Source organism: Triticum dicoccoides, chromosome 6A (genome assembly GCF_002162155.2).
Source record: "Triticum dicoccoides isolate Atlit2015 ecotype Zavitan chromosome 6A, WEW_v2.0, whole genome shotgun sequence".
Classification (NCBI taxonomy): domain Eukaryota; kingdom Viridiplantae; phylum Streptophyta; class Magnoliopsida; order Poales; family Poaceae; genus Triticum; species Triticum dicoccoides.
In genome coordinates, this window is record NC_041390.1 from 561860116 (window position 1) to 561886848 (window position 26733).

The window sequence follows — 26733 nt, forward strand, 5'->3', positions numbered from 1 at the left end:
GATGATGGCCATATCATATCACTTATATTGATTGCATGTGATGTTTATCTTTTATGCGTCTTATCTTGCTTTGATTGACGGTAGCATTATAAGATGATCTCTCACTAATTATCAAGAAGTGTTCTCCCTGAGTATGCACCGTTGCGAAAGTTCTTCGTGCTGAGACACCACGTGATGATCGAGTGTGATAGGCTCTACGTTCAAATACAACGGGTGCAAAACAGTTGCACACACGGAATACTCAGGTTATACTTGACGAGCCAAGCATATACAGATATGGCCTCGGAACACGGAGACCGAAAGGTCGAGCGTGAATAATATAGTAGATATGATTAACATAGTGATGTTCACCAATGAAACTACTCCATCTCACGTGATGATCGGACATGGTTTAGTTGATTTGGATCACGTAATCACTTAGAGGATTAGAGGGATGTCTATCTAAGTGGTAGTTCTTTAAGTAAATTAATTGAACCTAAATTTATCATGAAACTTAGTACCTGATAGTATCTTGCTTGTTTTTGCTTGATTGTAGATAGATGGCTCGTGCTGTTGTTCCGTTGAATTTCAATGCGTTCCTTGAGAACGCAAAGTTGAAAAATGATGGTAGCAATTACACGGACTGGGTCCGTAACTTGAGGATTATCCTCATTGCTGCACAGAAGAATTACGTCCTGGAAGCACCGCTGGGTGCCAGGCCTGCTGCTGGAGCAACACCAGATGTTATGAACGTCTGGCAGAGCAAAGCTGATGACTACTCGATAGTTCAGTGTGCCATGCTTTACGGCTTAGAATCGGGACTTGAACGACGTTTTGAACGTCATGGAGCATATGAGATGTTCCAAGAATTGAAGTTAATATTTCAAGCAAATGCCGGGTTGAGAGGTATGAAGTCTCCAATAAGTTCTATAGATGCAAGATGGAGGAGAACAGTTCTGTCAGTGAGCATATACTCAAAATGTCTGGGTATAATAATCACTTGATTCAATTGGGAGTTAATCTTCCAGATGGCTGCGTCATTGATAGAATTCTCCAATCACTGCCACCAAGCTACAAGAGCTTCGTGATGAACTATAATATGCAAGGGATGAATAAGACTATTCCCGAGCTCTTCGCAATACTGAAAGCTGCGGAGGTAGGAATCAAGAAGGAGCATCAAGTGTTGATGGTCAACAAAACCACTAGTTTCAAGAAAAAGGGCAAAGGGAAGAAGAAGGGGAACTTCAAAAAGAACAGCAAGCAAGTTGCTACTCAAGAGAAGAAACCCAAACCTGGACCTAAGCCTGAAACTGAGTGCTTCTACTGCAAGCAGACTGGTCACTGGAAGCGGAACTGCCCCAAGTATTTGGCAGATAAGAAGGATGGCAAGGTGAACAAAGGTATATGTGATATACATGTTATTGATGTGTACCTTACTAATACTCGCAGTAGCACCTGGGTATTTGATACTGGTTCTGTTGCTAATATTTGCAACTCAAAACAGGGACTACGGATTAAGCGAAGATTGGCTAAGGACGAGGTGACGATGCGCGTGGGAAACGGTTCCAAAGTCGATGTGATCGCAGTCGGCACGCTACCTCTACATCTATCTTTGGGATTAATATTAGACCTAAATAATTGTTATTTGGTGCCAGCGTTAAGCATGAACATTATATCTGGATCTTGTTTGATGCGAGACGGTTATTCATTTAAATCTGAGAATAATGGTTGTTCTATTTATATGAGTAATATCTTTTATGGTCATGCACCCTTAAAAAGTGATCTATTTTTATTGAATCTCGATAGTAGTGACACACATATTCATAGTGTTGAAGCCAAAAGATGCAGAGTTGATAATGATAGTGCAACTTATTTGTGGCACTGCCGTTTAGGTCATATCGGTGTAAAGCGCATGAAAAAACTCCATACTGATGGACTTTTGGAACCACTTGATTATGAATCACTTGGTAATTGCGAACCATGCCTCATGGGCAAGATGACCAAAACACCGTTCTTCGGTACTATGAAGAGAGCAACAGATTTGTTGGAAATCATACATACAGATGTATGTGGTCCGATGAATATTGAGGCTCATGACGGATATCGTTATTTTCTCACCTTCACAGATGACTTAAGCAGATATGGGTATATCTACTTAATGAAACACAAGTATGAAACATTTGAAAAGTTCAAAGAATTTCAGAGTGAAGTAGAAAATCATCGTAACAAGAAAATTAAATTTCTATGATCTGATCGTGGAGGAGAATATTTGAGTTACGAGTTTGGTGTACATTTGAAAAATTGTGGAATAGTTTCGCAACTCACGCCACCCGGAACACCACAGCGTAATGGTGTGTCCGAATGTCATAATCGTACTTTACTAGATATGGTGCGATCTATGATGTCTCTTACTGATTTACTGCTATCGTTTTGGGGATACGCTCTAGAGACGGCCGCATTCACGTTAAATAGGGCACCATCAAAATCCGTTGAGACGATGCCTTATGAACTGTGGTTTGGCAAGAAACCAAAGTTGTCGTTTCTGAAAGTTTGGGGCTGCGATGCTTATGTGAAAAAGCTTCAACCTGATAAGCTCGAACCCAAATCGGAGAAATGTGTCTTCATAGGATATCCAAAGGAAACTATTGGATACACCTTCTATCACAGATCCGAAGGCAAGACTTTTGTTGCTAAATTCAGAAACTTTCTGGAGAAGGAGTTTCTCTCGAAAGAAGTGAGTGGGAGGAAAGTAGAACTTGACGAGGTAACTGTACCTGCTCCCTTATTGGAAAGTAGTGCATCACAGAAAACTGTTTCAGTGACACCTACATCAGTTAGTGAGGAAGCTAAAGATGATGATCATGAAACTTCAGAACAAGATACTACTGAACCTCGTAGATCAACCAGAGTGAGATCCGCGCCAGAGTGGTACGGTAATTCTGTTCTGGAAGTCATGCTACTAGATCATGATGAACCTACGAACTATGAAGAAGCGATGGTGAGCCCAGATTCCACAAAATGGCTTGAAGCCATGAAATCTGAGATGGGATCCATGCATGAGAACAAAGTATGAACTTTGGTTGACTTGCCCGATGATCGGCAAGCAATTGAGAATAAATGGATCTTCAAGAAGAAGACTGACGCTGACGGTAATATTACTGTCTACAAAGCTCGACTTGTCGCAAAAGGTTTTCGGCAAGTTCAAGGGATTGACTACGATGAGACCTTCTCACCCGTAGCGATGCTTAAGTCTGTCCGAATCGTGTTAGCAATTGCCGCATTTTATGATTATGAAATTTGGCAGATGGATGTCAAAACTTCATTCCTGAATGGATTTCTGGAAGAAGAGTTGTATATGATGCAACCAGAAGGTTTTGTCGATCCAAAGGGAGCTAACAAAGTGTGCAAGCTCCAGCGATTCATTTATGAACTGGTGCAAGCCTCTCGGAGTTGGAATAACGCTTTGATAGTGTGATCAAAGCATTTGGTTTTTTACAGAGTTTTGGAGAAGCCTGTATTTACAATAAAGTGAGTGGGAGCTCTGTAGCATTTCTGATATTATATGTGGATGACATATTACTGATTGGAAATGATATAGAATTTCCGGATAGCATAAAGGGATACTTGAATGAGAGTTTTTCAATGAAAGACCTCGGTGAAGCTGCTTACATATTAGGCATTAAGATCTATAGAGATAGGTCAAGACGCTTAATTGGACTTTCACAAAGCACATACCTTGACAAAGTTTTGAAGAAGTTCAAAATGGATCAAGCAAAGAAAGGGTTCTTGCCTGTGTTACAAGGTGTGAAGTTGAGTAAAACTCAATGCCCGACCACTGCAGAAGATAGAGAGAAAATGAAAGATGTTCCCTATGGTTCAGCCATAGGCTCTATCATGTATGCAATGCTGTGTACCAGACTTGATGTGTGCCTTGCTATAAGTCTAGCAGGGAGGTACCAAAGTGATCCAGGAGTGGATCACTGGACAGCGGTCAAGTACATCCTGAAATACCTGAAAAGGACTAAGGATATGTTTCTCATATATGGAGGTGACAAAGAGCTCATCGTAAAAGGTTACGTTGATGCAAGCTTTGACACTGATCCGGACGATTCTAAATCGCAAACCGGATACGTGTTTACATTAAACGGTGGGGCTGTCAGTTGGTGCAGTTCTAAACAAAGTGTTGTAGCGGGATCTACATGTGAAGCAGGGTACATAGCTACTTCGGAAGCAGCAAATGAAAGAGTCTGGATGAAGGAGTTCATATCCGATCTAGGTGTCATACCTAGTGCATCGGGTCCAATGAAAATCTTTTGTGACAATACTGGTGCAATTGCCTTGGCAAAGGAATCCATATTTCACAAGAGAACCAAGCACATCAAGAGACGCTTCAATTCCATCCGGGATCTAGTCCAGGTGGGAGACATAGAGATATGCAAGATACATACGGATCTGAATGTTGCAGACCCATTGACTAAGCCTCTTCCACGAGCAAAACATGATCAGTGCCAAGACTCCATGGGTGTTAGATTCATTACTGTGTAATCTAGATTATTGACTCTAGTGCAAGTGGGAGACTGAAGAAAATATGCCCTAGAGGCAATAATAAAGTTATTATTTATTTCCTTATATCATGATAAATGTTTATTATTCATGCTAGAATTGTATTAACCGAAAATATAATACATGTGTGAATACATAGACAAACAGAGTGTCACTAGTATGCCTCTACTTAACTAGCTCGTTAATTAAAGATGGTTATGTTTCCTAACCATAAACAAAGAGTTGTTATTTGATCAACGGGATCACATCATTAGGTGAATGATCTGATTGACATGACCCATTCCATTAGCTTAGCACCCGATCGTTTAGTATGTTGCTACCGCTTTCTTCATGACTTATACATGTTCCTATGACTATGAGATTATGCAACTCCCGTTTGCCGGAGGAACACTTTGTGTGCTACCAAACGTCACAACGTAAAAGGGTGATTATAAAGGTGCTCTACAGGTGTCTCCAAAGGTACATGTTGGGTTGGTGTATTTCGAGATTGGGATTTGTCACTCCGATTGTCGGAGAGGTATCTTTGGGCCCTCTCGGTAATACACATCACATAAGCCTTGCAAGCATTGCAACTAATGAGTTAGTTATGAGATGATGTATTACGGAACGAGTAAAGAGACTTGCCGGTAACGAGATTGAACTAGGTATGGGATACCGACGATCGAATTTCGGGCAAATAACATACCGATGACAAAGGGAACAACGCATGTTGTTATGCGGTCTGACCGATAAAAGATCTTCGTAGAATATGTGGGAGCCAATATGAGCATCCAGGTTCCGCTATTGGTTATTGACCGGAGACGTGTCTCGGTCATGTCTACATTGTTCTCGAACCCGTAGGGTCCGCACGCTTAAGGTTTCGATGACAGTTATATTATGAGTTTATGAGTTTTGATGTACCGAAGTTAGTTCGGAGTCCCGAATGTGATCACGGACATGACGAGGAGTCTCGAAATGGTCGAGACATAAAGATTGATATATTAGACGGCTATATTCGGACACCGAAAGTGTTCCGGAGAAGTTTCGGATAAAACCGGAGCACCGAGGGGGTTACCGGAACCCCCCGGGAGGTTAATGGGCCTCATGGGCCTAAAGTGGAGAAGAGGAGGGGCTGCCAGGGCAGGCCGCGCGCCCCTTCTCCCCCTAGTCCGAATTGGACAAGGAGGGAGGGGCGGCGCCCCCCCTTTTTCTTCTCTCCTTCCCCCTCTCCTACTTGGACAAGGAAAGGGAGGGGAGTCCTACTCCCGGTAGGAGTAGGACTCCTCCTGCGCGCCTCCTACTAGGACCGACCGCACCCCCCCTTGGATCCTTTATATACGGAGGCAAGGGGCACCCCTAGACACACAAGTTGATCCACGTGATCATATTCTTAGCCGTGTGCGGTGCCCCCTTCCACCATAGTCCTCGATAATATTGTAGCGGTGCATAGGCGAAGCCCTGCGACAGTAGTACATCAAGATCGTCACCACGTCGTCGTGCTGACGGAACTCTTCCCCGTCACTTTGCTGGATCGGAGTCCGGGGATCGTCATCGAGCTGAACGTGTGCTAGAACTCGGAGGCGCCGTAGTTTCGGTGCTTGATCGGTCGGGCCGTGAAGACGTACGACTACATCAACCAAGTTAACGCTTCCGTTGTCGATCTGCAAGGGTACGTAGATCACACTCTCCCCCTCTCGTTGCTATGCATCACCTTGATCTTGCGTGTGCGTAGGAATTTTTTTTGAAATTACTACGAAACCCTACAAGGTCGTGGTGCGGGTGTGGTGCGGGCGTGGCGTGCGGAGCGGTTTTTGTTTTTCGAGGCAGTGGGTAGGATTAGCCCCCTCTCTTTTCTGATACAGGGGTAGTAGATGTTACCCTGATGGCATGGTGCGTAATTAATTAAGGCAATGGCATGGTGGGTAATTAAGACATAATACGCGTTTGGTATGCTGGAGGAATGTAAACCATCAAATTGCAGATTTTGATGGATAGAATGATCTGGTTTTCCGTCCTCTTAAAAAGAACATGACTTCTTCTCCAAACTTGCAGAACCGCGGCCGAAACCTCTCGAACGCAAACCGGAGCTGGATGCGGCGTGCCGCCAGACTGTCACCATTACCAAGAGGCAAGTGTCGTCCTCTTACAGCCGCGCCGCGAAGCTTTCTTTAATCCCGTGAAGAAGCAGAGGAGGCGGCACGCAATTAGCCAGCCCAGTCCCCTCGCCCTCACGCTGCTCAATTGACCCGATCGAGGAGGAGTCGCCAATTAGGCCGAGCGAAGGGGCAGCCAAGCCATGGCCACCGCCAACCTGTCCAGCGTGGTGGTGGCGGTCGACGGCAGCGAGGAGAGCATGAAGGCGCTGCGCTGGGCGCTCGACAGCCTGCGCCTCTGCCCCGACGGCGCGCTCGTCGTGCTCCACGTCCAGCCGCCGCCCGGCATCGCCGCCGGCCTCAACCCCGGCCCCATCCCCTTCGGCGGCCCCAGTAAGCGACCCCGCAATTCCCATCTTCTGCGCGTGCGCGTCCTAGCTGGCTCTTGTCCGCTAGCCTGCTGACTGATTCTTTCGTGGGTCGCGGCGCTGGCTGCTCAGGTGTGGCGGAGGTGCCGGCGTTCACGCAGGCCATCGAGTCGCACCAGCGGCGGATCACGGATGCCATCCTGGAGCACGCGCTCAAGATTTGCTCCGATAAGAATGTAAGGGGGGGTGATTAATCGAGGCGTATCCGTGCCGATTGCTGAATTCTTCTGATTATCCTGGCTGTTCATGCTTAATTGGTGCTAAATTGGGTCGGATTGTTGGTCTGTTGAAGGTGGAGGTGAAGACGCAGGTGGTGGTGGGGGATCCCAAGGAGAAGATCTGCGAGGTGGCGGCCGAACTCAAGGCCGATCTGCTCGTCATGGGGTGCCGTGCTTTTGGCCCTGTCAAGAGGTAACTGAAATACCAGCACTGTCTTCTGCGCTTTGGTTAGCTGATGAATGTCTGATTGTTTTCAAGCTTGCTTGCTTGCTGCATGACCAAATACGAACTGCAAAGTGAATTGTGGTTTCTGAATTCAGTTTTCTTGCCAGTACAACACCTGTGGTGAAATTCGATTGTTCCAAAATCCAAATTCGACTGAAGATATCCCTTGTGTTTACTGCAACGCGCTATAATATTTGGGCAAAACTAGGTTACAGAGAATTGTGCTACTATATGAACATCATTTTGCGTATGAATCTGATACAGTGTAAAGTATATGTTGCATCTACTCCTGCAGACTCACTGTATAGACAAATTTCTCTTGATCGGTAACGCATTTCTTTCACTTGTTTGTGCCTTGGCATGGCATATTTTCTTTCCATATAACTGAATGCCGCGGATAGAACTGTTCAGTATGTCTTATTAGTTGCTGCAAATCCGTTTCAAAAAAAGGAAAATATTAGTTGCTGCAAACAACTTGCATTGCTTCTCACAGTGAAGATCTCTAATTCTACAGCTAAAACTGATAGTGAGTCTGATAGCAAAAACTGCATCCTCACATTCTTTAGTGCAGTCATGTAGCAGTAATCTAGCAACCTTCTAGGTCAGTCCATGTAGTAATCTAGTGCTGATGCATTGAGACCATGAAGTTTCCAGAATAATTGCCTGCCTGCTCGTTTGATAGTGCATTATCTTCCGTGTATGAAAGAAACAAGCTGATCCGATTCCTTTGATTGAACAGGATGTTCCTGGGTAGTGTGAGCAACTACTGCATCAACAGCGTCGGCTGCCCCGTCGTGGTGATCAAGGGCACCTGACCCATCCTCGACCCAGCAGACATTTCTTATTGTGTTCCACACCATGATTCTTGAGGTTGCTACTGTGTTGTACGTACTCCTGTGCAAATTCACTGCACACTTCCAAGACCGCCGTATGGCTTGTGTTATCATTCATGTTGTTTGTTAGTGCTTGGTTGGATGAGGCCGAAGAACTGCTCTGTACATTCCGTGCATGGAGATTGCCAAATTGGTTCTGGGGTCCGTGGAAATAAGAATGCACAGCGTGCACGCTGTTTTGTAAATTGATCATTGTTGTAAGTATATCAGCTAAAACACGGTGCCATGGGGCACATGGTTTTGTACAAAACATTGTACGCGGGGCTTTGTCCTATCTGATCTGGTTTGGTTTGGCCACTGCACATGCATATGCTTGTCCCCAAGGCTATCTTGTTCCTCCCCAGTCCCCACCCACCAGGGCACCGGTCTCCTTCGTTGCTTCCACTCGTTCTCCCCGTACCTTCCTCTTATCCGCGCCACCTACGTTCCCGCTCGAGATGGGGGCAGAGCTGCTGCTGCTCGGCGGGAAGGTGTCCGCCGGCGGCGCGGCAGGATCTGGCGCCGTCGCTGCGTCCTCGGCGGGAGCCGGACGGTGCGTGGCCGGCGGGCGGCGACTCGCGCCGGTGCAGCCGGCGGCGCTGCAATGGCGGCATAGTAGTACGTGACCCACCGAAACTTTCATCTCGCGATACTTTACCTTGATTTGCATCCACTCACGCGAACTGATCCATGCTGGTGCACTTCAATGGCTGCAAATTCCAGTTTAAGATGCATTCAGTTATACTACCTCCGTCTCAAATTATAAGACGTTTTTGGTAGCTACTTAGCCTACTAAACATGTCTTATAATTTGGGACAGAGAAATAAAATGGAATAGGTGTATCTAGTTGAGGCGGTGTTCTCGGGGCTCCTTTCGTAACAAATGATTTTCCTAGGAATTTTTCCTATGTAATAGTTGTTTGATTCATAGGATTGAATCCAAATAGGCTTTTTTTCTAAGGATTTCTTTGTACTACTTTGCATGATTTCTAGCATCCATTCAAACCTCTTCGAAAATATCTTTGTTTTTCCTATAATGCGATCAAACAAGCCAAAATCCTATAAGATTGAGATAAGGATGACCTTCCAATAATGTGTTTTTCATATTCACACGGTTTTAAAATCCTGCGAATCAAAGAGGCCCTTAGCGTTTTTGGTTTGTGTATTTTTCAGTTAGCTATATTGTACTTTGGCTTTCCAAACACAATAACAAATTTCATGCCAACTTTCAACAATAGTTTGTATACAAAGCTCATCACAACACGGTTCAACAATTGCAATCGGATCAGTGTTGGTGCCGACAATATGGATGCAAATTCCAGAGCCTTTATTTGATCACAAGAAAAGAAGGGGAAAAAACAAGTGTCCCAAGATAAAAGAAAAACCAAGTGTCCCAAGAAACCAGATTGATAGTTCAAACAACCTGCATCTCGCCCCATTGGATCTAAATGTAAAATCATACAACATTATAGGATTTTTGTTAATTGAGGTGTATGTTTGACATGGCTTCTTATTCCCAACTGTCATCGCCAATCATCTTGCATTTGCTAATTTAAATTTCAATGCACAAATGAGTTTTAACTTGTGTTTGGCATTATAGTAGATTATACACAATTGTATCCGCTAAACTACTCCCTCCATTTCTAAATATTTGTCTTTCTAGAGATTTCAACAAGTGACTACATACGAAGCAAAATGAGTGATTCTACACTCTAAAATATGTCTATATACATCCGTATGCGGTAGTCCATTTGAAATATATAAAAAGACAAATATTTAGGAACAAAGGGAGTATAATTTTGTCTGTTCTACTACTCCAATGCATATCATTTTTTGAACGTGCAACTATTTAAAATTGTACAACATAGTTCAAAATCCACAGACTATGTAGAGTCTAGAATAGATCTCTTAAAGATATTCTTATCAACTATTGTTGCAACTGCTCACATCTTATTGAATTACCAAATAAACCATAATTTAGTTGGTATTCAATAATTACTCATTCATTCAATTTACAGCTAAAATCCATTGTTGGTACGTAATCACATACCCAACAAAAATGGTATATAAAATCATGATGATTACATATAAATATATTTTTTAAGAAACACAAATGTGTACATACATCCATCCTTATGAATACACACACATTATCCCTATAAGCACCTCAAAGACTAAACCGACAGTGTTGAGATTAACAAAGTCACCATAGACGCCTCGCTATCAACGAAAATGTCGACTCTCACTGAATGAATATTCTGTCTTTATAAAACACCAAAGCGTCAAATCTTGGAGCAACTCTAGCAGACCCCGCATCCTGCCCCGACCCGCAAAATAACCGTCAAAATGCAGGTCGGGGCGGAAAAACCAGCCCGATTAGACCCTACATTCCGCCCCGGCCCGCAAAAAAATTTAGGGGGCGCGGCAAAATCCCGACCCCAACCCGGGAAAACACGTGTTTCCCCCTCGCGGCTGCGGTGCCCTGCATATAAGCGGAAGCGGTTCGTTTGGGGGGGGGGCATTTCATCCCGCGCTTTCTCCCACCAACCACCTCTCCTCTCCCCCCGCGCGCCGCCGCCCGCCGCCGCCCAAGATTTCGGCGGCAGGAGCACGCCGGAAGGCCGCCACACACACGAGGCCTCCCCTCCCCCCCCTTGCGTCGGCGGGCCGCCGGATTTGCAGATCTGCGGCACTTCATCGTGGGCCACCGGATTTGCCTTTTTCCGGCCGCCGGTTGCTGCCCCAGGCGATGGAGTGGTCGGGGAGCCTCTCCCGCAACCCAGGCAAGGGCGCATCACCGCATGCAGGCACGGGTTCGTCCGCCCGCCGCCGCCGAAGGTTTGCAGGCACGGACTTGTCTGGCCGTCCATCGGGCTCGGCGTTCGCGCAACGTCTTTGTGGCCTGCCGATGCCGCTCATAGAGTGCGACGACTGCCCGCGCCAAGTGCTGCGGCTCACTTCGGGCACGCCGAAGCACTCCGGATGGGTGTTCTACAAATGCGAAAACGACGGGGTACGTGCACTTGCGGTACCTCGTTCCATAGCTCATTCTTTAGTTCAATTGCGGTAGCTCACTTCGAGCTTGCTCGATGTTTTGTGTAGGACGATGAATGCTCATTTTGGTTTTGGGAAGGCCAATACATTGATTTGTTGATAGAAAGAAACTTAATAGATGTTAGTGCACTCCTTAGTACAATCGAAGGCAATGATGCGGCGGCATGTGCAACTAGAGGGGAAGCAACGTCTACTTCTTTGAAACCAGAGATGCAGAATGAAGAAAGCAAGATCAAGAATCCGTAGATCAACAATGAGTGCATGGAGAAGATATTGCTTCAACTAGTGGGAGCAGTTATGGAAGTTGGAAATCTTCTGAAATGCATACTTGTGGTTCTTATTTTCTTTGATTTTGCTATTCTAGCCAAGATTTGGTGATATCTTTTGTATCTAATGTTGTTGCAAAAGCAAAGAAAAGCATTATGCTAGATCAATTTAAGTTGCAAATCTAAGTTTTGCGGGCCGGGAGGAGCTGCGCCAGATCAGAACCCGCAGAAGCCGACCCGTAAAAAAACATATTCAGTGAATATGCTTTTTACGGGTCCATTATACAGGGTCTGCATCTGTGCCAGCCCGCTTCAGCCCGCAAAAGCGATTTTGCGTGAACTGCAAACGCATTTTGCGGGCCGGTGGGATACGGGGTCTGCTAGAGTTGCTCTAAGCACATCAAAAACTAAAACCGACAGTGTTGAGATTGACAAAGTCACCATAGACGCCTCACTATCAACGAAAACATCGACTCTCACTGAATGAATATTCTGTCTTTATAAAACACCAAAGCGTCAAATCTTGGATTTGATCCTTGATGGGTTGATGGTACAGCTACCCTCCTAACCATACAATCACATGTTAGTTTTTTTTTTGCGGGAATCACATTTTAATTCTTGATCACATACCCTTTTTTTTGCAAAATGCCTTTTTTGGGACACACGCATATATTGTACTTGAAGGAGAAAAGATAAGGGCATGACTTGGTCCTACTCGACTGAGATTTAACCAATCTCGGTCAAGTGACATAGTATATAAGACAGAAAAAAAACTGAAAGAATGTAATTTTTATGAATCTCTATGCAAGATCAACGGAATAAAGCATGGATTGAGACAGAACAAAGTATCAGTCGACCGAGACTAAAAGCAAAACTGAAAGAATAAAGGGGAAACTCTTGGGGCAAAAGCCGTGTGCACGTTGCAAAGTTTTGTGATAAGAATATACCCTGAAATGTACTAGGCCGCACCAGCACAGATCAGAAGCCACCACTGCAACGCTGCGCCGCCGCCGAACTGTGGAGAGGAGACGCGGAGGACGGGAAGATGGGATTCGAGAAGGAGATCCTGAAAGCCGGCACCGGCCCCAAGCCCGTCAAGGGCCAGAAGGTCACCGTCCACTGCACCGGCTACGGTACGCCCCTTCCCTCCCCCGAACCCCTCCTCTTTCTTTTCCCTGGATCCGTCGAGACGAACTTGGGGTTAGCGCTCGATGCTTCCAGATCTACCTAAAAGAGTAACCGCGGTGTCGATTAGGCGTTGGTTTTCACTAGATGTGAAATTTTGGCTCTGTAGTTGTCAGCCTAGATTCAGTTAGTGGTGCCAGTGTACCTTATCCAGTTCCGGCTACCATTTCTAGTAGATTTTGTACTTCATGTAATGTGCTGTTTAAGGGCTGGCTAACTTTTGTTTCTTGCCATGTTGCTCCTGCAGGGAAGGATGGTGATCTGTCTAAGAAGTTTTGGAGGTAAATCATGACTAGTTTTCTTGTTTTCTCGTGATTCGCAGGCCATGGCTTTGCGCCAGCGCTGTGAACGTTGTGAACAAACGCAGCATTTCTCTTTCCGTGTTTTGTGTATAAATCTTTCACCGGGAAGGATCGTGTTACTATGCCTTGCAAACCATAACTCTCGGATGCAACTTTGCAGAAAAAGTTTTGCATTTTGGAAATTTATCTGATGGTGTTATGTTCGTTTTTTCAGTACCAAGGACCCTGGGCAGCAGCCATTCTCTTTCAACATTGGTCTGGGTTCAGTGATCAAAGGTGATCTCATTATCAAAGTGCTATTCAGTTTATGCACAATCATTTCACCTGTATGTTATTGGCTCATACGTTATTAGTTCAGTAATAATCAAGGGGGTGCTGTTTACTCGGTCAGAAGACTCCACAAAGGAATAATTTCGAGATGTCTCCATTGTTTTACAACTAAATATAGCATATTCTCGCTTAAAATTAGTTTGGATTGCTGCTGATGCGTCAAAACACAAGCTCAATGCTCTTTGATTTGTGTTGCGGACTTGAGACCATCGGAGTATCTACTGAAAATCATGATATAGCTGCAAACATGCACTGTTTGCCTTATCTGTCTATGTTGTTTACCTCTGTTCGTACCCTCGTTATATTTTCTCTTGTTGAAGTTCTCCTATAAAGTCTTGATTCATGCTGCTAACATCATAAGACCACCAAGTCATGTTTCCACTATTTACTTATAAAGTAGAGCCTACATTTTGATGACTTGTCCAGTATAATGCCACACATGTAAATTATGCTACACTAGATTGTGCAAGTGAACTTTTGGAACTAACGTAACAGTAACTACTTCCTTGCTTACAGGATGGGATGAGGGAGTTATGGGCATGCAATTGGGTGAAGTCGCCCGTCTTACGGTATGTTTCTTGGGACATGTCCAATCAGTTTGATGTGTTTGCATGCTTGCTTGTGTGTGGCAATTTCTTCATTGATTCATCTGGCACTTAATTACTAGTCAATTTCCATTGTATTGGATTTTTTAAATGCATCTCGCCATGGCAGAAGTGTGTCTAAAACAGCTGAATTTGGATTAATGAGCCTTTCCAGTGCCATATCATATTCATGCCTAATAAGTTGTTTGCCAAATGAATCAGTTGCAGTGCACTGCAGATTATGCTTATGGATCTGATGTTCTAGTGTTTGTGTTGCAGTGCACCCCAGACTACGCTTACGGTGAAGGTGGCTTTCCAGCCTGGGGAATTCAACCAAACTCCGTGCTGATATTCGAGATCGAAGTTCTTAGCGCCAAGTGATGCGCAGTGCGATTCATGATGGATCTATAGAACACTGCAGCATCGCCATGCCTCTCGATTGCAAAAATAATTGTAACGCCACATCATGTTAAGTGCCACATTATGGTGATGTTCCAAGTGCATCGAGTGAAACTTTTGGAACCCTATTATCCTTTTGTGATCCTGGTACTAAGTTTCTGGGTGCCCTTGTGGCAAAATTTACGTTGAGGGGGTCATTACCTGCGAGGGATCAAGAGATAGCTGTGGGGTGATCCTGTTTGAATCCTCAGCTTCCCTATGAGCCCAGCCAACAGTTGAATCGCCTGAGACCAGTTCGTTCGCTCGTTTTTCTCGAGCGCACATTTTCGTCTCAATTATGTAAAAGTTCGTCTAATTTGCTGTGAATTTTGTGGGTTTCTGAGTTCCAATGCCCAGAAAGATGCTAAAAGGGCCCGCCTAGATATCCCAACAAATTTCATTACTCACAGATAAGTCTCATCACATTCTGCACATTAAGGAAAAACACAGTCTAGACGTGACCTGTTTGGATTTTGACTCTCAGAACTGGCAAAAATGATAACTGATGTTGAAAAACACATCTGCAGTAACTGAAGCGCAGATGAAACACCAGGAATAAAATAGGATTTGGCAGAGACTAGAAAGCAAAATGCACACTCAGAAAAAAGGAGGAAAAGGTAAACATACAAAGGGGCGGCCAGGAACAAAATTCATGAAATTTTAATTTTAAAAATTGACAAGGGCCGCGCGAACACGTACCCCTTTATCACAAATTACAACATCCACTCTTTCACTTGGGGAGATGGTAGACCAACACACTCACCAAATGCAATGTGAGCCATTGATCTAGGCCACGGCTCTTCTTGATCAGCCATCGACCCCGTCCAGGTAAGTATGCTGCAAGGACGCACCTAGAGCTTCTTATATAGGCGGCTCCCCTTCCCGTTCTCCCTTCGCTCGGCGAGGTGGTACTAAACTAAACTAGAGCGTCGTGGTCCAGCCGTGGGTGAACGGTCGTGGGCCTCATTCTGCCTGTGCGAACCTTTCAAACGGGCTGGTCTGGGCTGGGCTGAAAGATGTGAGTCCACCACAGATGGATTGTCAGGCCTCGTGGGCTAAGGTGTGACAACGTTTTTTTCCCTAAGAAAAAAGGCGTGCTTTGTCTTTCCTTCTCTCCCCCTAAAAAAAAGTCTTTCCTTCTTCGATCCTTCTTCCCCACTCCCACCCGCTCCGATGGACCCCGCAGCGGCGCCGCCGCCGCCGCCGCTCGCGGTACACCTGGTCACCGGCGACGCGTCCTCGCCGGCGCTATCCCACCTCCTCCAGTCCCTCGCGGCCGCCCGCATAGTCGCCTTCGACGCCGAGTGGAAGCCACGCCGGCGTGTTCCTTCCGCCCCCAGCGACGACGCCTCGCCAGCCCCCCCTAATCCGACGCAGTTGCCGACTGTTACGGTTCTCCAGATGGCCTGCCGGGGAGAAGACGGGGGCAACGAGGTGTTCGTCGTCGACCTCCTCGCCGTGCCGCTCGCCGACCTGTGGGCGCCGCTGAGGGAGCTGTTTGAGCGGCCCGACGTGCTGAAGCTGGGGTTCCGGTTCAAGCAGGACCTCGTGTACCTCTCCGCCACCTTCACGGCTGCCCTCGGATGCGACTCTGGATTCAACAGGGTAGAGTGCCTGTCGTGCAAATTGTTTTATTGCTTTCTTGACAAGATTGTTCACGATGTTCCGGTAGAATATCCCAGATCCCTTTCTCTTAGGCAACATTGTTGTAAGTTGAATTGGGTTGAAGCTTTGAAGACTTTGTCTGATGTTTAATTTATCAGCTACATGATCACTGCTGTCTCTCAGCTGGTTTTGGAACAACGAATTATGTGTCAAAGTCCTCCCCAAAACAAATCTGCCCAGGATCATTATGAGCCAGATTGAAATTTCTAAAGTTGCTCCTTGGTACGGGGGATTTCAAGAATCAGCCCTAAAACCCCGAATGGAGGGAGTAATTCGTTGTTCCAAAACCAGCTGAGAGGCAGCAGTAAGCATTAATATTTTGTGAGTAACACCGCCGTCATTCGTCTTGCAAGGTGGAGCCTTTCTTGGATGTCACCAACGTTTATCACTACCTCAAGGGGCATGACATGCAAAAGAGACTTCCAAAGGAGACCAAGAGTTTGGCTTCAATATGTGAGGAACTGCTTAATGTCTCTTTATCCAAGGTTAGTCTACATAAGTTCGTTGCCTTCATGTCGGGGACTTGCATTTTAACATGGCATGGTTGCGTTAATCGCCAAGTTCAATTGCCATATGAAACCAACTGTTTGGCAAACATTTGCAGAATTGCAGGGCAGTAGAGATTGACGCAACTATAAACCAGCGGGAATGTAGGTGTATAATAGCCTTGTCAAATCCAACTAGTTTTGCTTATTACTAACTTACTTGATTTAAAGCAGTATTCCTTACTATACAGATCAACATATCAGATTATAAATGCCTGTCTCCTTTGGTTTACTTGAAGCCTTGTTCATAACTTCCAGTTATAGTATTCATACGTGGCTAACCAACTTGTGGTATCCTCTCTTAGCACCTGTGACCAGACACATCACATGAGCAAACCTTGAGCAAGTCTGGCACAAAGGCTCATAACAAAGTGTCATAGGGGTGTTGAGCTCAAGCCTGGTCGTATGCAAGTTTGGTTGCTAGCTTTCATTTTCCTCACATAGATGCATCTTAATGTGAGTTCTTTACCTGGGCTCACATGATCAGCATGCAAATTGATTTCGAGCTTGTGGTCCAGTTGAACTCGAGTTTAATATGGAACCAAATTGAGCTTCTTGGTCTTCCTGCCCAGCCCAAGCAGACAAATCAATCTTATTTCTCTTCCTTGTTTTCTTCACTACCAAAAAATACAATCCTCGCATTTATCTGTTACAGCAGCAGTGCCTTTTAGTTCCAAACAAGTTGGGGTAGGCTAAAGTTGAAACCCATAAGATCTTGAAACCAATGCATTTATCTGTTAGCATTATTATTTTGGGATATTTACATTTCTACCCCCAACTCGAACCAACTACTCATATTTACCCCTAACTTTCAGACCTACCCAGTTTTGCCCCTATTTCGTTGTGTGGTGTTATAGAAATACCCCTGAGCAACATTTTTGTCAGGCCTTCTCTGCTTTCTATGCTTCGCAATGTTCCTCTGTAGCTGCCAGTGCTTTCTATTCTTTTGTAGCATTCCTGAAAATAATTATTCTCCCTGAAAACATAAACACCAAAATATAGGAACTGCCATACATGGAGATGCTTGGGATGCTACAAAAGAACTGAAAGCACTGGCAACTACAGAGGAATGTTGCAAAGGTTAGAAAGTAGAGAAGACCTGAAGGAAACATCGCTCAGGGGTATTTCTATAACACCACACAACGGAATAGGGGCAAAACTGAGTAGGTCTGAAAATTAGGGGTAAATGTGAGTAGTGGGTTCAAAATTAGGGGCAGAAATGGAATTGTCCCTATTATTTTAAGGGTTTACCCAGTTGTTATCCTTATTTTTTGCACCAGGAACTCCAATGTAGCGATTGGTCATGCCGACCCTTGAGCGAAGGGCAAATACAATATGCTGCATCAGATGCCTACTACTTGCTATATATATTTGATTTGTTCCATCAGAAGGTCAGCATTGAAGGTACCTTTGTCATTCTTAACGCAACTGATTTGATCATGGGAATTTAGTGTTCTTTTCTTTGCATTTCTTGTATGCAAATATTATTTTCTCATGAGAGTTTTAAGTGCTTATCATTAATAAGAGCCAAGAAGATTTAACCACTAACAATTTTTGCATTATTTATTACTACTGCAGAAAAATGTTCACCAACGGCTGAAGCTTCAGATGAACATTGCTCACAAAGGGCAAGTGAATGTTCATCGTCAGGAAATGACATTTGCTTTGATGGGTATTCGACATCCATCATCACGAAGTACAGCGACAGGATTTTGTTGACAGAGTCAGATACAAAAGCCCGTTCCTCAAGACGAAAAGAAAAGCAAAAGCTGTCGAGTGATGCCAAGTGCAAAGAGAAGTTTGATTACAATACTGAATGGATGGGTCCCCCTCCATGGGATCCTTCCGTTGGTGGAGATGGATACCCAAAGTTTCTGTGTGATGTGATGGTAACAGTTTTCCTAATCTCACCATCTTCGACAAGAGTGTGGATTTTGTTTGTTTCTTAAAATACCATTGTATAAGATGAACACGAAGTATGACAGATTTTACCACCTTATATGTTAGTCAAGTACCCATTTTGTTCTCTATTTGTAAAGGCTGCTAGATTTGATGTGAACAAAACTCAACAGATTGAGGGTCTAGCTAAGCACTTGAGATGTGTTGGATTAGATGCTGCCACTCCATCTTGTAAAAAACCTCAACCAAGGTCTTCCCCTATACTTTCAATACTCCTAATGTAGTTTCTTATTAAGGGATTTTTTTGTTAATTTATTTTTTTTATTTTTTTCTACTCAACTTTAGGGAATTATTAGATCAAATCTACAGGGAAGGAAGAATATTACTAACACGAGATGCCAAACTCATAAAGTATGAGTATTTGGCGACTAATCAAGTATACAGAGTGAAAAGCCTGCTCAAACATGATCAACTGGCTGAGGTATGTGCTTATTTTGATATTTTCCATCTTCAGGTTGATCTGTCTGCATGAACTTCTGGAAATTAGTGTAAATTGGCCTTTATGGATGAAAACATTTCTTTCCTTAGTATTTGCCCACTCCTTTTTAGATTTTGTGCACAAAGAACATTTTAAAACCTCAACCACTAATATTCAAAAACTAGTCAAAGTGTTTGAAGTTGTTATTTGCGTATGATACTACTAGATTTGTCATAAAAATGCTTTTGTCTCACTGTATTTTTTATAACATTTACTAGCATGTAAATACAGAAATCCTATGAAAAGCAAATGCAAATACAGAAAGTAATGGTCAAAGCCACAAACGAGCATACTGGAGACCATGCCACGTCCAAAAAGACAAGTTAACAAAGGAACCGATGTAATATTGTAAGTGTTGACTTGAAAAATAATGTGGAAATAGATCAATGCTCATGAAACATCTAGAAGCAATGACTTGAAGTAATAAAACCAAAGATCACTGTTTACATGTGATACTCTGGCAGTTGTCACTTCTCTAGCAGTTGTCACTTTTGATTTAGTCATTTACTTGTATCTCTATCTACTACTCCCTCCGTTCCTAAATATTTGTCTTCTTAGAGATTTCAAATGGACTACCACATACAGATGTATATACACATTTTAGAGTGTACCCATTTTGCTCCGTATGTAGTCACTTGTTGAAATCTCTAGAAATACAAATATTTAGGAACGAAGGGAGTACATACTTTTAAAACCGAGGCAAAAAAACTCGCAAAAAAAAAGAGAGGGAAAAGCTTTGCCTATTTCATTGATTAACAAGGAGTACAGTAAAAAGAATTTAAAAAAACGTGTTGCCCTCCAACTCTGCAAACCGCCCTGACAGCCAGACCCCACCGCCGACGCACTCGTCTGGCCTTACAACACCCCTGCAGCTGTTAGTGGACTCTGGTTGCACCCTGCCACTTGAACACAAGTTCTCTGAGCATCCCGCAGCTACGTATCCAAGCAGTCCATGCTGAGAAGTCAGATGCGACAGTGATGGATTGACAAGAATGTATTGGGCTCTGCGCTGCCGCCCTTACCCATGGAGGCAGCGGAAAGGGGAAGGGATGGTAGGGACCGTAGGGTGAGGAGTGGACGCACCCTTGGCCACTAGCTTTGCCAAGGAGGCGAGAGAGTGATAGGGGAGCCTGAGACAGAATCTTTTTCTAGTATTTATATTTGTGCATTGTGCAATAAGGGAAGGGCGGAAAGAGATTCCGAAGCCCGCTGATTCGTCTGTTTAACTTGCTTGTTGCAGGTGATTGACACCTTCCAGTTAAAGATCTCTGAGGACCGATTAATGTCAAGATGTACAAAGTGCAACGGAAGTTTCATTCAGAAACCATTAACGCTCGAGGAAGCCATAGAAGCCTCCAAAGGTTTTCAGGTCATCCCCTCATGCCTCTTCAACCGAAATATGGAGTTCTGGAAGTGCACTGACTGCAACCAACTCTACTGGGAGGTACTAACTTTGTCCTATGTTCCAGTTTCCACCTCTGAAGTAGTACTTGCTAGTATCGGCGCTGCCTCCTGTATCCAACCACCTCTTTTACAATTTCCGCAGGGAACTCAGTACCACAACGCAGTTCAAAAATTCATGTCAGTCTGCAACATTAGTGAGTGAGCATTGTAACATTTCATTCTCAAGACGCTCATGTTGTTTTGTATGTGAAATTCAACATGTAGTAGGAAACTGCTCTTTCAATAATGTCACCATCTATGCCTTCGGACAAATCCCAGTTGCAATTTTACTTTATGATGTACAGTCTACAGTATTTCATATGGTAGTAACACATATGCAAATCATATGGTAGTAACATATATACATTGATTACCGACAACTGCCTCGTTTGCATCGTTCTGCTTCGATGAAGTTTTATTGTTCTTGCAGTGTTCCTCAGATATCTGCATTGATTCCGAAAAGACGGACCTTGTGTATGTTTTATTTGTTCGTCAGCTTAGCTACAAAAGCATTTGACTGATTGTGATCGGTCAAGTGTGATGCAATCAGACACATACAATGGAAGCATATTTAGAATTTTCCACTCAAAATACTACAACAAGAACAACAAAGCCTGTGCCGAACAAGTTGAGGTAGGCTAGAGTTGAAACCCATAGTTATCGAAATCAAGTCATGGTTCTGGCACTAGGATAACTAACTTCCACGCACCCCTCTCCATGGTTAAATCTTAAGTGATATTCTTGTCCTTAAGATCTCTCTTTACGGACTTCTTTCATGTCAAGTTTGGTCCATCCCGACCTCTCTTGACATTATCAACACGCCTACCCATCCGCTATGACGCTTCTGGAGGCCTGTGTTGTATATGCCCAAATCATCTCAGACGATGTTGGACAAGCCTCTCTTCAATTGGTGTCACCCCAATTCTATCAAGTATATCATCATCATGGACCCAATCCTTTCTTGTGTGGGCACATATCCATCTCAACATGTTCATCTCTGCTACACCTAGCTGTTGGACACGTTGTCATTTAGTTGGCCAACATTCAATGTCATACAACATTGCAGGTCGAATCGCGGTCCTATAAAACCTACATTTTTTTACTTTCGTGGCACTCTCTTATCATAGAGAACGCCAGAAGCTTGATGCCACTTCATCCATCCAAATTTGATTCAATGGCTCACATCTTCATCGATGTCATCATCCTTCTGCATCATTGACTGCAAATATCGAAAGGTGTCCTTCCGAGGTACCCATCAAGGTACCCATCCTTCTGCCCATCCTTCTGCCCATCAAGGCAAACTTCCTCCTCTTCATTATAGGATCAAATATCGACCAGAAGGGTGGAGAGGGGTGGTGTTAAATTGGGGATACAATAATTTCTTTGAAGAACAATTTTTCCAAAGAAAAACAGAGTACACAAAGAGATAACAAAACTGTATAGAGAGAAAATTACACAGAACTGGAATAACTGAGAGGAGCAACAAGCTAGCTAGGGGAATGGCTAAGTAGCAGTACAGATAGCAATGTCACTGACAATTGTACGCCTGTGTTAATAAAAAAAAGTTTGCTCGCCAATTAAGATTCCTATTCATAGCCTATATTTTTGTGTGTGCTAAAGTCAGTCCATTTTGTTGCCATGCTAATCATGCCATCTGCACCACCAGAGAGGCAGAGAATAAGCAGCATTGGCAATTGGTGAGTTTCTGTTCACTTTATTTTTGTTGTCTCGCCAATCATGTAATACATGTATTTTGTTCCTTTTCTCTCGAGGACTAAAATATTTTACATAATTTTACTGTGTCGCATAATGCACCTGTTTTACAGTATGTAAATTTGCAGTTAAGCAATGGTTATTTTCTCACTTAGATATTGTAAGCTACATCGGCTGCGTTATACAACAAAATCATAGTGAATGCACAAGGGTCAGGAATCACAGTGAAAGAAGTTCAAGTGGAAGATATTCAACCACTTGTTCAGTAAGGAACTTGCATATTACCTCTTGCAAAAACACTACTGGAATACTACAATGGTTTAAAAATGCACTTAGTGTCGATTGCATTTATTGGAGATAAACCTGCATTTTTTATGCCTGGCCTCAGAAAGTGTCCCCAACAACTATATTGCTAGATTTTGCCGGAAATCAGCTGTATTGCTATTCATTACAACAAACGGAGAGGTAATCATCCCTACCATGCTTATGCATCCCATAGTTCATCGAATGTATCTACAACATGTTGTCTTCACACTGAAGTGGAAGATTCATAATGGATGAGCATCTGGTAGATCTCCTGCATTGTTGGCCTTGCTTGAGGGGAAGCTTTCAAGCAAGAAAATACTACCCTGATTTGGAAAACTATGTTTTTCTCTTCTATTGTTGTTGGTGCTAAAGGCCGTTGGTCCAAGATTTCTTTGACTAGAGTATATGGCTCTGTTGATGAGGCAAGATGTTGGAGTAGATCTCTTGGATGCTTCCCTATCAACACCTCTAGCACAAGCACACCAAAGCTGTACACATCACATTTCTCTGTCACAACAGAAGTGTAGGACAACTCTGCACCAAAGACAAGGATCAGCATTAGAAGTCAATGGATACATACAATTATTATGCTACAAGAAAGTGTAAACAAGAAGCTATGGAACCATAAAAGCGGATAAGGGAAGAGATAGAAATAGTTTTATGTCAAAGGGAGGCATATCTGTACCAGGAGCAATGTAGCCATATGTCCCTGCTAGTGCACTCCAGTTTGATGTATCAGGCTTCAAAATCCTTGCTGTACCAAAATCTGAGACATAAGCCTTATAATTTGTATCAAGCAGGATGTTGTTGCTTGTGATATCTCGATGAATTATAGGAGGACTACAGTCATTCTGCAAATATGATATTGCCTGGGCAACATCATTTATAAGGGCAGTTCTCTTATGCCAATCCAATCCCTTGGCTAATTCCTCATCTTGTAAAATCGTGTGGAGACTTCCACGCTGAATGTAATCATAGACAAGAAACTTGTACGTTGGATGGGAGCAAAATCCATAGAGTTTGACAATGCTTCTTTGTCGAATCTGTGTTAAGATTTCCATTTCACTGTGAAATCCTCTCTCATCAATCAACTCTTCTTCTGTTGGATGGAATTTCTTTACAGCAACTAGCTGCCCGTCTTCGAGTTGTGCCTTGTAGACTTTTCCATGTCCTCCTGCTCCAAGGATGTACTTGTCATCAAAATTTTCTGTTGCCCTGATAATATCATCAAATGCTAGTCGTCCATCAAAATTCCAAACAGAGAACATGTTCCTCCCCTCATCTGTAGCACCACTTTGTTGTTTCTTTTTCTTGCTACGTATAAGAATTGCAATGATAACAATTGCAGCAATGGTGGAAAACCCCACAACAAGAACAATTGGCAGGAGGAAACTTTGTATCTTTTGTTTATGGCGACCAGATGCTGGAGTTGAGTAACAAGGTAGCAGTCCAAAGAAGTTACCGCACAGAGCTTTATTGTGAAGAAACCAATTTATTGAAGCATTTTGAAGTGCATGTCCTATTGGGAGTGGTCCTTCCAAGTCGTTGTAGGACACATCAAGCGTCGATAGGCTCACCATGCTTGCGAAGGAGGACGGAATGCTTCCACTGAACTGGTTATGGGATAAATTAAGAAATTCCAGCATCTCCAACTTTCCAAGTTCTTTTGGCAAGACACCTTCAAGTTTGTTATTGCTGGCATCTAACATCATCTGTAGGCTTGCTAAATTTCCAATTGCACCAGGCAATTTTCCAGTGAAGTTGTTGGTGTTGATCTTCAAGAACAATAGTTCTATGCAGCTTCCCAATTCCTCTGGTATTGATCCACTCAAACTGTTTTCAGATAGGTCAAGGTGTCCTAAATTTCTCAACTTCCCCAACTGCAAAGGTACAGGGCCTGATAACTGATTGAGTGACAGATTCAAGATATAAAGATTTTTCAAATCTCCAAACTCTGGTGGAATCCAACGAGTTATGTGGTTAGAATCGAGTGTTAGGTCTACCAAATTGGATAATTTTGATAGGGTGGGAGGTATTTGACCAGTAATCATGTTTTGTCCTAGCTTGAATTCCTTTATTTGGGGGCAGTCTCCCCACTTTGGTGCAATGCTCCCAGAGAGTCTATTGGATGTCAACCATATGTGCCTAAGTTGTGGGTAAACTCCAAAATGGTGAGATATATCTCCTGTCAGTTGGTTTCCGTCAAGGTGAAGTCCAGTCAAACTTGTACAGGTCTTTAAGCTCCATGGAACTGAGCCATTGAACATATTCAGAGACATTACAAAAGCTCTGAGACTGCCGCCGGTACATATATTCATAGGCAAAGGTCCAGAAAGGGAGTTATCAGCCAGATTAAGGCCGACTATGTTCTTGAGATCTCCAAATCCCTGAGGAAGAGATCCCGTTAATTTGTTATCATTCATGTTCAGACGTTGGATGTTTTGTAGGTTTCCAAATGTTTTGGGTATTGAGCCAGAAATTTTATTCTCGTCCAAGAACAATGTTCGGAGGTTCACCAAATTGCCAATTTCCTGTGGGATGGTGCCTGTTATCTGATTTCTAAAAAGGGACAATATTAATAAATTAGTAAGGTTTCCTAAGCTGGCAGGAATAGAGCCAGCGATTTGGTTGGCTGATAGGTCCAAATTCGAGAGATTTATCAGGATGCCTGGTTCTGGGGGTATAGAACCCGTTAGTCGATTTTTATAGACACGAAGTATGTTCAGCTGAGTGAGGTTGCCTACTTCTGGAGGTATCGTTCCTGTTATTTGATTTTGGTAGAGATCAAGTTTGTTTAACATGACTAGCCTTCCTATTTCAGCGGGGATGGAACCTGTGATTTGATTTTTGACGAGAGAGAGTTCATTTAACATAGTTAGATTGGATATGGAGAAAGGGATTTGAGCGGTTAGTTTATTTTCATCAAGTTGAAGGAATTGCAGCTTGGCTAGCTTGCCTAGCTCATGGGGTATCGGCCCCGACAGTTTGTTACCGTACAGTAACAGAACATTTAGCTGGGTCAGGTTTGCAAGAGTTGCGGGTATGTTACCACTTAAGGCGCTGTTGCTTAGCTGTAAACCCTGCAGGCTGACAAGCCTCTCTAACTCGTTTGGAATGGGACCTGAGACCATGGTTTGGTGGATAACAAGGTAAATCAACACTGTCAGGTTGCCTAGGGACGCAGGGATATGTCCTGTTAGGTTATTGAAGGAGATGTCAAGTATGGTGAGGCTAGCCAGTTCGCCGATCTCGTGCGGTATGTGGCCTCTGAGCTGATTGAAGCTAAGGTCAAGGGTTGAGAGGGATGATAGCGAGCTGATATTAGGCGGTATTGGACCACGGAGGCTATTGTTGCCTAGATCGATATATGTGAGGAATGGGAGAGCTGTGAAGTTGAGCTCACCAAGCTTGCCATGGATGCCGGCATCTGGCAGGGAGATGCTGGTCACGGCCCAGGGCATGCTGCGGCCATGGCGAACGGCCGTGCACATGATCCCCGTCCAGTTGCACAGGCCGCTGCTGCTGCTGCTGGTGTCCCGCCAGGAGCTCATCTCCGCTGCTGGGTTTGCGAGCGTTGATTTCCAGTGGAGGAGGGCCTTCTGTTGGGACATGAGTGATATGCCACCATGACGTGCTGCTGCGTGCGCTCGTTGCAAGAGAAGGGGACATGATGGCAAGACGAGGAGGCAAAGGCAGAGCAGGGGTGTTGAGGCAGATCGCATTTTGCTTTGCATCTGGATCTCGTGTGCTGGGGTATGGGGGGTTAATATGTGGAGTAGTGTCGTACTGGAGTGCAGTTGTCCGTTGCTCTCAGGGTTTCATTGCAGGGCCATCAGTGGGTGGTTTCCTGGAAACACCATGGTTCTTGACTTGTTGAGCGTCGTCTTTTTGACCCGTCTCCCTCGTTTGACAGGGCAGGATGACAGACTGATAGTGGCATTTATACGACGACGTCCTCATACACCAGGCCGGCAGCACCATAAGTTGGCGTGGCCATGAGTTTGGCCACACGGTGGTGAGAAGCTGTAGCTAACTTTGGCCAACGCATCATCGCCAGCGATATTCTGTAATCTGAACAAATATGTACTACTCCCTATCTTCTGACATC

The 26733-nt window shown here is 44.0% G+C and overlaps 4 protein-coding genes and 1 non-coding gene across 6 annotated transcripts; 3 read left to right on the forward strand and 2 right to left on the reverse strand.

Moving 5' to 3' along the window:
- Positions 1-6589: 6589 nt before the first annotated feature.
- On the forward strand, positions 6590-8681 carry LOC119317924 (universal stress protein PHOS34-like). Its single transcript, XM_037592428.1, has 4 exons — positions 6590-7007; positions 7115-7218; positions 7335-7453; positions 8226-8681. The coding sequence occupies exons 1-4, from the start codon at positions 6818-6820 to the stop codon at positions 8299-8301; spliced, it is 489 nt and encodes a 162-aa protein (XP_037448325.1). The 5' UTR covers positions 6590-6817; the 3' UTR covers positions 8302-8681.
- A 71-nt stretch (positions 8682-8752) lies between these two features.
- On the forward strand, positions 8753-14660 carry LOC119317923 (peptidyl-prolyl cis-trans isomerase FKBP12-like). 2 transcript variants are annotated; one of them, XM_037592425.1, is made up of 6 exons: positions 8753-8976; positions 12640-12810; positions 13110-13143; positions 13379-13440; positions 14011-14063; positions 14358-14660. In XM_037592425.1, the coding sequence occupies exons 1-6, from the start codon at positions 8817-8819 to the stop codon at positions 14457-14459; spliced, it is 582 nt and encodes a 193-aa protein (XP_037448322.1). In that variant the 5' UTR covers positions 8753-8816; the 3' UTR covers positions 14460-14660. The 2 variants fall into 2 exon arrangements, with proteins under 2 accessions (XP_037448322.1, XP_037448323.1); XM_037592426.1 differs by having other exon boundaries at positions 12655-12810.
- A 533-nt stretch (positions 14661-15193) lies between these two features.
- On the reverse strand, positions 15194-15352 carry LOC119319885. The gene has a single exon (XR_005154705.1). It is a non-coding gene; the product is annotated as a U1 spliceosomal RNA (small nuclear RNA).
- Positions 15353-15644: 292 nt separating this feature from the next.
- Positions 15645-20986, forward strand: LOC119317922 (exonuclease mut-7-like). The gene is made up of 8 exons (XM_037592424.1): positions 15645-16121; positions 16535-16666; positions 18007-18130; positions 18305-18615; positions 18799-18875; positions 18971-19106; positions 20404-20607; positions 20710-20986. The coding sequence occupies exons 1-8, from the start codon at positions 15690-15692 to the stop codon at positions 20767-20769; spliced, it is 1476 nt and encodes a 491-aa protein (XP_037448321.1). The 5' UTR covers positions 15645-15689; the 3' UTR covers positions 20770-20986.
- Positions 20987-22779: 1793 nt separating this feature from the next.
- LOC119317921 (probable leucine-rich repeat receptor-like protein kinase At1g35710) lies at positions 22780-26347 on the reverse strand. Its single transcript, XM_037592423.1, has 2 exons — positions 23311-26347; positions 22780-23159 (listed from the first exon to the last, which is right to left on the reverse strand). Exons 1-2 carry the CDS (start codon positions 26345-26347, stop codon positions 22849-22851), a joined length of 3348 nt encoding a protein of 1115 aa, XP_037448320.1. The 3' UTR covers positions 22780-22848.
- Positions 26348-26733: the final 386 nt, after the last annotated feature.